The 9,955-nt window shown below is 41.9% G+C and overlaps 2 protein-coding genes and 1 long non-coding RNA gene across 3 annotated transcripts; 1 reads left to right on the top strand and 2 right to left on the bottom strand.

Annotated features, from left to right (window-relative positions):
* The first annotated feature begins 12 nt into the window (after nucleotides 1–12).
* On the top strand, nucleotides 13–5,058 carry LOC5507252 (outer dynein arm-docking complex subunit 3). The gene is made up of 10 exons (XM_001627853.3): nucleotides 13–223; nucleotides 449–570; nucleotides 765–845; nucleotides 1,230–1,409; nucleotides 1,946–2,296; nucleotides 2,691–2,727; nucleotides 3,064–3,269; nucleotides 3,636–4,007; nucleotides 4,380–4,467; nucleotides 4,762–5,058. The coding sequence occupies exons 1-10, from the start codon at nucleotides 154–156 to the stop codon at nucleotides 4,890–4,892; spliced, it is 1,638 nt and encodes a 545-aa protein (XP_001627903.2). The 5' UTR covers nucleotides 13–153; the 3' UTR covers nucleotides 4,893–5,058.
* Nucleotides 3,017–3,711, bottom strand: LOC116614612. Its single transcript, XR_004294641.2, has 2 exons — nucleotides 3,570–3,711; nucleotides 3,017–3,221 (listed from the first exon to the last, which is right to left on the bottom strand). It is a non-coding gene; the product is annotated as an uncharacterized LOC116614612 (long non-coding RNA).
* LOC5507240 (WD repeat domain-containing protein 83) lies at nucleotides 4,895–8,865 on the bottom strand. Its single transcript, XM_001627834.3, has 4 exons — nucleotides 8,502–8,865; nucleotides 7,862–8,040; nucleotides 7,099–7,275; nucleotides 4,895–6,685 (listed from the first exon to the last, which is right to left on the bottom strand). The coding sequence occupies exons 1-4, from the start codon at nucleotides 8,811–8,813 to the stop codon at nucleotides 6,427–6,429; spliced, it is 927 nt and encodes a 308-aa protein (XP_001627884.1). The 5' UTR covers nucleotides 8,814–8,865; the 3' UTR covers nucleotides 4,895–6,426.
* Between the last annotated feature and the right edge of the window lie 1,090 nt (nucleotides 8,866–9,955).

The following is a 9,955-nucleotide window of genomic DNA, read 5'->3' on the forward strand; positions in this document are numbered from 1 at the left end:
ATTTACCCTGTCACCATAGCAACATACCAAGTAGAAGACAAGGCAGATAAAGCGGATCGCACAAGTCACATAAACACTTGGCAATTTACGGGAGAAATAACTGGTTAAATACATATTTCTCCACTTGAAGTGGAATTTATAGAATCTCCAAAGATGTGTGAACGAGGAACGATGCGAATTACAGAGGAGATTGACGAGTTGAAGAGAAAACTTGCCCTGTTAGGTGAGTTGTGTTTGGTTAGGTTCCTCCAGAGAGAACGACGATCGATAACTTTCTTCCTAAAATTTTACCAATTTTAAGAGCACAGTTGTCCCTTCTTATCTTTTTAACCTAAGCCTATTTTGTCCTATGCAATTATGTTTTTTTTTTTTACGGGGAATTAGTTATATACTGTAATTTTGTCGAATGTCGAAACTAAATCTTCTCTTTTGTGTTCTTCCTGCTCAGATGGTGACAGGAAAGCTTACTATGAAAGCTCCCAATGGTCGATGAAAAAGAACAAGGAGACTATACAGTCTTTGAGGGAAAAGAACAAAGACTTAAGGCTCGAGCTCGCCAAGAAAAAAGCGGTAAGTAGATATCTTCACATGAATGGAAGGGGGAAGATGCTGGGACAGCATCCTCCTCAATTAACCTTCTTCCCAAATTTGAGGCCAAAGCAAAAAAAAAAAAAAAATATCCGTAAGGATTAAGTCACCCTCCCCCACCCAAGAAAAAATTATAATAAAGAAATAGAGTATGGACCATTTTTTAAACATTGTAGGGAGACGAAAAAGTCATTGATGAGGCATTCAAACAGAGAGATCCTCAAAGACATTGTGCCATGAAAGGCATGTCAGGAAGGGTAAGTAATCAACACTGCATATCTGTCAACCTCCAAAATCTCAAGGCTTTTTGGAAGGGGTGTGTATACCATAGCAGGCATTTGCCCTATAGAAAGCTCTCGGGAGAAGATGTCCAAAATCTTGAGACTCCGGTCTAATAGACAAGGTATAAAAAAGAGTTGGCAGGTATGGCACTGTTTCACAGAGGCGTTTAACATACCCTTTCCACCTTGTGTTGATTTATACCCTGTCTAAACCAAGTCTATGCAGACCATCTAGTTTTTCTACAGCTTGTCTGTAGCCTTTGTAGTAACACTATTCAGTAAGAGTTGCCAAATTACTATGTTAAAGTTGCAATGTAATTAAGGAGCTTCCATGGTGATATCATTGGTTTTATTTTACAGGCTGCAATCAATAAGCTAGATCAACAAGTGTGTGAGTCAGTGAAGAAGATGAATGCATTGAAGCACACAAGGAAAGTCCAAGAAAAGAAGCTAAAGCAGTTACAGACGGAGTACGACCAGATGGTGAAGGATGCTGAGGAGGCTGTCAATACTGATGCTGGAGATTCTGACGATGCTCAGGTCAGTATGCCGATACTAAATCTCACCATAAGCTAATCTGTTTCTATCATACGCACTTTATGCAATGGAGAGTAAAATTGAAGTATGCTTGAACTTTGTTTACATGTTTGCTTTATCTTATTTACTTATATACAGGCTTTACATCTTCCTAAGAAATTGAGAACACTGCCCAAAGTGGCCTTTTATTAGCATTCTTTATAAAGATAAACTTGTGCTCTGTGAAAGGCTGAAAATTAAGTGCAGTTAAACTCTGCAAGATCCTCAAACAGTCTTGAGTTTTTGAAGTTAGTTTTAGTTAGTGGGAATCTCAAGTTGTTATTCAAGTTTAAATTATTAAAGCACAACCTTTAAAGGATCAAACAACTATTCAAATATGGTAACAAGGCAGACAGTCTTTTATATTTTTCTGTGATTCCCCAAGGAGTCACTTAACCCAGTTTAAAAGTAGCTACACCAAAAAACAATTAGTTAACATATGATTGCCAGTAAAGGACATCAAGCCTCGCCTAACTTCTGACAGATTTTGTGTGTTTTAGAGATTACGGGTGGTAGAAAACAATCTGGACAAGATGTCCCTTAAGCTGAGTGAAGCTAAAAGAATCAAGTGTACTTATGAACAAATCTATGACTGTCTCCGAGAGGAATGTCGCACATGGCCCAACAACCTAGACAACAAAGAGGAAGCCATCCGTCGTATGGAGGAAGAGCTTCAAGAATTAAAGGCCAGTAACAATGATGCACAGCTTGCCAGGGAAGCAGCCAAGGCAGAGCTGGCAAAGCTGGAACAGTCTGTGTCAGAGTCCAAGAGGGAGAGAGAGGCTGCTCTTGCAGAGTACAAGAAACAGGCTGAAGAGAAAAAGGAACAGGCTGACAAAGTGGAGAAGAGGGTAAGAAAACAAGGTTCTTTTTATATAAAAGAGATTGTTGAGAGACATGTTGATGCATTATGTTCATGTGCTAATTAAGGATGGTTACAGTAGGTTTATGCACTCACCCTAGATGGCCAAAAAGCAGGCTTTTCTTATAGAAGCATTGCAAAATATTAGGCACACATTTGTTATTTTTCAAATCAAGACTGAGTACAACTGACACAAAAACGAAATTGTTTTGAGGGATTTGCAAATATTCTTATGTTTCAACATTTTTTTCTTATTCATGAGCCTTCACACATGAGCCTTGAGCCGGGGTATGTCACTTGGGAATTGCAGAGCGAGTGGTGGCCGATCACCCCTGAAGAAAACACAGAATTTGCTTAAATAGATTTGTTTGCTTCATTTTTAGCTCCAGAGATCATCCCTTCAGCAAGATGAGCTAACAGGTAAATAACACTTTGTTGACTTTTTGCTCACCTCTCTGCCTCGTAACAGAGGCAATGAGGGTCCTGTTTAATTTGAGCATGGCTTTGGCAGGTTGTCATTTATTGTTTTTAGACATCTTTTTTTATTCCTCAGTGTATAGCTCTAGGGAGGGTTCTGAAAATCGCTGAGGGGGAGGGGAGATCTTTATAGAGCCCCCCCTACCGTTTCAGTGTAACAAAAAAAATCAGTTCCTCACCCCCTTTAACAACCCCCAGTATTTCAGTATAGAAACATTAAGTATTCAATTGGTTAAAATGTTTTAAATGTTTATTTGATTGCTGTTGAATCTGTTTTAGATCCCAAAGCCACACTCTCTGGGGAGGAACAAGAGAGGAAGATCACTACATATGAGGAGGCCATGAACAAGATCAAGGATGCAACAGGAGTGTCTGACATCAAGGAGGTTGTGCAGAGGTTCCTGTCGCAGGGTGACACCCAGAAGCACCTTGAGCAACTGAAGAACAACAATGAGAAGATGCTGGTTCGCCTTAAGGAAGACAAGGTAAGATACACAATAAATAGTCTGCTGTAAGGTATATGTACCTTATATTTAAAGATTTAGTGGACTCAGAACGTTGGCAGGATTCCCCTAAGTGCTGGCTGCTTGTAAATGCTTTGCAAGCATTCACAAAAACAGGCATTTTTATTTACTCTCAGCATCATTGATGTGTTAATACTTTGTCCAATTTCACTGAAAATAATTTTATGCACACAAGAAAATAACTTGAATGCATTGGCATTAGCGTGTTGGTTCACAATGTCTTTGATTGTGTTTCGGTCCTATTGTTTGTAAAATAGTTACCAGGCGCGTTCAGGGGCTTATGACGGAGAGCTTTCACTTTAGCCCACACTTTATAATCGCCAACAGGAAAAGCTTCGCCTGGAGTACGAAGAGATGAAGTACTCTGGTGAGGCTCGTCTATCCAGTGGACAGAGGATGCTTGAAGAGTTCCAACAGCGCGTCGACGACGAGGAAAAACGCTGTGCGGAGGCCGAGCTGAGGCAGAACCATGCCAGCCGCACTCTCGTCAACACTAAGGCTGGAATTGAGCACCTTGCAGATAAACTACAGCATCTTAAGGCCCCTAAGGGCCAGGTCCCCCAGGCCCAGCTCTCCCCGACATCAGATGAATACATCCTGGATCTGTTGGGCACGTGCGAACAGAAGCTTCTCAAGCTGATGGATGACCTCGGCGGCAAAGACATCTCTGATGTCATGAAGGAGATGGAGGACTTTGAGGTGGGGCATTCAGCAGGCTTTTGTTTTCGAAGTGAAAAGGTTTCATGGTTGCCTTTAGGCCGGGTTTTAAGTAGCGAAGGAGAAGAGAAGGAAGCGGAGACGTAAGAGCTTATGCGCGTGTGAAAACCAGATCCCCTTTTTTTCTGTTTTTTTTTTTCCCGCCTTTGCACTTATTTTAATTCGCTCATCTTACGTCTCCGCTAATTTCTCTGTCTCCGTTTACCTCTTTTGAAAATATTAGAGTGACTGACTTTATCGCTCAAAATATGTTCTTAAGTAAAATCGTTAACAGAACTTGACAATACTGGGTTTCTTGTTAAAAAAAGACCCTCCCTGCTGATTTTTATTTTTTTTTATTTTACTCGTTTCCAGTTCCGCTCCAGCATGGAAAGCAAGCTCCCCCAACACAATACTCGAGTCAAATTACCCGTGGTCGCCGAGAGAACAGCAGGTTACGATGGTACGTAGTTTTCTCGCCAATAGTAGAAATAGGATGCGAACCTATATATGTCGGGCGCAGAATTCAGCGAATCTCACGTGAGAACGCCCTCTTTTAACCTTAGAACCCCGATAACTCGAACTGTCAAAAAACTCGAATCTAAACAATTTGGGTGTTCCGTATCCGTTTGTCGCGCGTTTTAGGTATTCGGCGGTGCGAGAGCCCCGTCTTAAGATGGTAGATTATACCTTCCTACTGTTCCAATCTGGCAGTGGAAAACCAATTTGATAAACCTTTCGTCGTTTCTTTTAATAGATGACGAAGAAAGCGGAGAAGACGAAGACGTTCTCTCCCGTAACGCCATCAAGCGCTACTCGCAACAACTCGTGGACTCCAAGACAAAGAAGCACAAGACACGCAAGGCGAAGAAACGCACCAAACCTTGAACTAGGCGCATCCATTTTATTGTACAGATATTCCACTCTTTTTGAAGATAAATTTCGGTATACGGTGATAAAAATCCATTAGCCTTCAAACTACTCGTGTATAGATTGTTATAAAACTGAGAACATTTATCAACTTTGAATTAAAAAATGGGTAAAGAATGTTCAAGATGACTAAGTGTGGCTTTGCGAATAACTTTCCTCTCCTTGAACAGGCCCGTAGCCAGGATTTTGAGGGGGGGGGGGGGGTTCGTTTAACCATAAAGCGGACCATTTTCTCTTAGGTCGCTGTGGTACCCAATTTTCCTTCATTACAGCGGACCTTCCAGTCGAGCGGGGAGGGGGGGGCGGGTTCTTCCGAACCACCCCCCCTGGCTACGAGCCTGTTGAACCCTATTTTCCCATGCTAAGAGTACGTAAAATCACTCAAGTGTTAATCACCAACGTTTCAGGGAACCGTTATATATTTATCGTTATTTCTGATGAAGGCAGTACTGCCAGGGCGTCACTGAATAGCACTCCGATTTTAAACAATCTTCATATATTCTTAGCATCACAACAAATGAAACCTTCAAAAAAAAAGAAAGTGTCTATTCCTTGTCAGCAAACAAGGGGGTGTAAAATGGGAATGCACTCAGTTGCGGGTTGTTGTAGTAATACGGGCTACATCTAAGAGTTTTGTTGCAAAAAGTAGAACCATCTACTTTCTGCAGCAAACTTTTTCAACCTTCAAAAAAAAATGTGCGACAAATGCTGGTGGGCCGGTAGAAAAACTCGCAACGGCACCTTTTGATGGGTAAATGGCATGGGCACGCATGTTTCTTCAAAGTTCAGGTCCCCTCACCCCCACGACGTTTAGACGAACAATGCAATGAGTTTGATTGTAAAAGTTTTTTTTGGCAAAATAAATACTGTGGAAAAGAGCACCGTGTAAATAAGGCACAAGAAAATAAGGGGGAAAGTTATCTCCTTATTGAGCTTCCTGTGTTACAAGGGCCGTAGCAGGAGGTGGGGCACTGGGGGCATGTGCCCCCACCAATATTTTCAAAAATTAAAAGGAAATGACCAGTAGGGGCATGGCTGTGCCCCCCATTGTTTTCTTAGTGTTTCTGTATCATGCCCCCAAATAATTTGAGGCCTGCTACGGCTATGGTTACATCCCATCTGTCAGTGAATTTGTGGCTCTCCAATCCCCATTGTCGACATCCTGGATCACCAAGGCAGGGGGCAGATCCTGGACATCTCAAAGCAGAAGTCACCTGGCCTGTACCCAAAGATTTGTCTTGTGAGGTGAGTTAATTTTTGGTTTTGTCTAGTTTTGTCTTTTCTATTGTCTTGTCTACAAAATGTCTATTGAGAACAGAAAGTGGACCTTCTGCCATTGTGTGTGTGGGGGGGGGAGAGGTAGGTTCGCAGGGGCCTGGGCACTGGTGAACCCAAAGGGACACCCACTGCAAGAACATGACAATACTGTCATGCGTGACGAGTAATGACTTGCTACTTTATCAATAATAATAGCTTATTGTGAGTATGCTATTTATGATGGCTCCCATTCCTTCTCATGCCAAACTTTGACCTCGCCATCAGATGAGGCAGATAGTAAACAGGAGTCCTTGGGATGGTACGATAATGAGTATGCAACTCCTTTGTGTGCCTTCTCTAAAGAGAAGATAAGCTTGGCTTCAATAAGGTCCCAAAAGTGGATGGAACCATCCTCTGAGCCACTAATAACGTGGGTGTCCGTGTGATTCAAACAACTATCCAACTTGTATTCCTTGTTCTGATGCCCCTTGAACCTGGTAGAAATAAATAAAAGAGATGAAACTGAGATGAAAACCAATTGCTTCAAATGGAGTCCTGATGTAGCCACACTTAGAACCATTGTGCCATCAGCCAATTTGTGTGACAGAGCTGTGTTACATTGTGAGGTTAAGTTGCTTCCAAATAAAAAAAAAACATGCTTTCTGATTGAAGCTGCTATAACAACATGTTTGCATTAGAACACTAGGGAGCCAGACAGGAGCGGGAGCAGAAGATCTGGCAACCGCAAAAAAAACACTCAAGAAAATGAAAAGAATAAAAATGGAAGTCCTTTTTCCCATCTTCAATCCCAGAAAAATGATTAACCCTTTTGAAGCTGAAAAATCCACACAAAACTACGACCTGAACCCTTCTTTACTTCAATACTTATTTCTTATTTAAGACTTACTCATTTAGTAGCTCCCCTGTGTCTTTGTCCATCAGCCGTACTGTGTTGTCCAGTGATGATACTAAAATACACTGACCATCTTGGGTGAATGTTACACTGGTGACAGGCTCACCTATGCAGTCTGCATGCATAGTGCCCATGCGGATATCATAGTTACGCACTTTGCAGTCAACAGATCTGTGTTATGAAAAGAATATGCTAAAAAAGCCATCAGAGTTCAAGTATCAACAAACCAATTGTCTTTCATCTTAGCAATCCTTCCTGCCAAGTGGGGTGGTTCGTTCAAATACCCTACGCTCCCACTGACTATAGTTTTCCCTCATTTTCAAGGTTACCATAGAATAATGATGCTGTATCATTTTATCGTTATGTATCATTTTTAATGTTTTAAATGCTTTTCCTTTCCCCCCAAGACCCTTTTCTATTAAAATGTAGCAATATCATGCAAATGCCTGCAAATGAACATGAAACAATTTAACTCATTCACACGCATTTACATTTGAATTGCTTTAAAATGAGAAATAGTTTGTTGGTCTTTCCCCTTTGCTTTAATAAAATATAAATTTTGCTGGGGGGGATCAGATACGTACGGCTACCAACTACAACTTCATCCCCAAGCAGGGGCTTTTGTTACTTAGGGGTAAAAGAATAGTAAACCACAGCAATATTTTGGCCTTCAGTAGCTACTCCATAATGAATCCAGGGAGGAGGGGGTTCGGGCCGGTGCATCCCCCCCCTAAATCCTGGAACTGCGCATCCTTACCCTGAGAGTATTTCATGAGATGAGACATGCACTGAAGTAACACTGTCCTTGGCGTCATCTATCACTTGTACCGGCTCCTGACTGCGTGATCGGCAATCCCAGCACCTGATGGTAGAGTCGTAAGATCCAGAGATGATGACGGTGCTGTCTGGTTGATTGAACTTTACACAGTTAACCCTCTATAGAAAAAAAGGTGTTACTGTATCAATATAAGCTCATGCATGCCGTGAAACTAGTAACATCCCTAGCTGTGTGATGGTTGATGACCTAAGGTTGTGGGTTTTTTTTAAAGCTTGTGTGATGCCACTAAAAACATGGAGAATTGAGGAAAGCACACTGAGACAGCGTTGTATTTCATGGAAAGTACCTATGTACTGTATGTTATATGTTATTAGCGAACTGAAGATTTACGATGGCAGAGGGACGATGACGGCGCACGATGAAATCTTATGTGTGAAATCGTATATAAGTTAAAAGGTTTTTATAAAAAAAAAGAGTATAAGACTGTGACTTCAATCCAGATGAGCAAATCTACTCTACCCACACTAGTTTGACGTTCTTATTTAAGTTAAAAGTTTCTTATAAAAAAAAGAGTGTAAGACTGTGATTCAATCCAGATGAGCAAATCTACTCTACTCACACTAGTGTGCCCTCTATAACGTCGGATAACTTGGCCAGTGCTCACATCCCACAGAACAACAGTCCTATCGGCACTACAGCTAGCAATCCTGCTACTGTCACCTGCAGCTACGGCGTCCAAGACCTCGTAGCCGTGGCCGGAATACGTCTTCAAGCGGGTGGCTTTATGAGGGTTCCACAGCGCAAGTATCTTATCACTCCCGCATGTTAAACAGTAGTTTCCATCGCTATTGAACCTCACTGCTCGCACAGCCCCCTGATGGCCCTGTAGTAACCCTGTTTGCTTACTAGGGAGCTTAGCATCAGCAGACATGATTTAGGAGTCCGCCATTTTCTTTTGCTTGCCGAGCCCGCTGGACAAAATATTACGGACTCTTTGCACAGGGAGCCCGGTAGTCACAGAGTAATATAGTGGTTTTCAAAAACCCGTGAAATACTATTTAGTGCTAATACACTGTAATGTCTTTGCTTTTTTTTTGTTCTGGCTTGACTATTACACTTTAACAATTGCATTTTGTTGCATGGGATTTTGAAAACCATTCTAATTTTATGTCCGTACACAAACAAACCGAACCCGAAAGAACAGAGGCGCGACAATGACAAGTGAACTTATAGAAACAAACCGACGCCCCATGCCATGTAAGCTCATCCGGCATCCACTTATTTTTCATCACTGGCATCCAGAGCCTCGACATCAGGCGAATCCAGCAACCGTTGACAAGCTGGATCCAGCATCTACAGAAATCCAGGGGCGTAGCCAGGGGGTGGCCCAGGGGGCACGGGCCCCCTTCTAGCAGCCAAAAATGCAGTAAATGTATGAGAAATTATTTAAAACATAGGAAAAAATGCCTTGAAAGGGCCTTTTGGGCCCCTCACGTTAAAAATCCTGGCTATGCCACTGAAATCCCAACATTCAGATATTCGAAAAAAAAAAATCCAAGTAAGCCCTAACGAGCCGGCTAGCTTATAAGCTTACGAAAGATTAACGATTAATGATAGATCAATTATCCATGTATATGAATTAACTTTCTGTTTCTTTCTGTTTCTTTCCGCACGTGCATAGCAGCCTTTTTTTTCCTGCCTAAAAAACTGAAGCTTCCGGATAGCCACCCGGTGGAAAACGCTGACCATATTGTAGCGAGCTACAAATCAGGGGCGGTGGATGGGCAGATGCATGGCATTTTTATTTTCACATTTGAACGCGCGGTTCGAAATGTATTAAACTTGATGTGTTGACTGTGTGTTTTCCCTTAGCGGTACTCTATGTCGAACCAAGGAAATCCCCCTTCCCCGCTACTGTATACCTTTGTTTCAGTGTTGATTTGCGAAAGGTGGTGTACTGAGCAGAATCCCCAAGTTGGCTTATGACATTAAGGATTGCCAATCCGGGTTCGAATTCTCATTTTAACAAGGAATGGAAAATTAAGGATAACAGAAAAAAGCTTTATAATTCTC

The sequence above is a fragment of the Nematostella vectensis genome, chromosome 8 (genome assembly GCF_932526225.1).
Source record: "Nematostella vectensis chromosome 8, jaNemVect1.1, whole genome shotgun sequence".
NCBI lineage: Eukaryota > Metazoa > Cnidaria > Anthozoa > Actiniaria > Edwardsiidae > Nematostella > Nematostella vectensis.

What these genes read in the sequence shown, in the direction of transcription:
- LOC5507252 (XM_001627853.3), top strand. Translation starts at nt 154, where the DNA reads ATGTGTGAACGAGGAACGATGCGAATTACAGAGGAGATTGACGAGTTG. An exon ending in CTGACAAAGTGGAGAAGAGG is followed by an intron (nt 2,297 to 2,690) that starts GTAAGAAAACAA and finishes CTTCATTTTTAG; the next exon opens with CTCCAGAGATCATCCCTTCA. An exon ending in TCAGCAAGATGAGCTAACAG is followed by an intron (nt 2,728 to 3,063) that starts GTAAATAACACT and finishes AATCTGTTTTAG; the next exon opens with ATCCCAAAGCCACACTCTCT.
- LOC5507240 (XM_001627834.3), bottom strand. Translation starts at nt 8,813, where the DNA reads ATGTCTGCTGATGCTAAGCTCCCTAGTAAGCAAACAGGGTTACTACAG. An exon ending in TCTCATGAAATACTCTCAGG is followed by an intron (nt 7,276 to 7,861) that starts GTAAGGATGCGC and finishes TTCATAACACAG; the next exon opens with ATCTGTTGACTGCAAAGTGC. An exon ending in ACAGGGGAGCTACTAAATGA is followed by an intron (nt 6,686 to 7,098) that starts GTAAGTCTTAAA and finishes TATTTCTACCAG; the next exon opens with GTTCAAGGGGCATCAGAACA.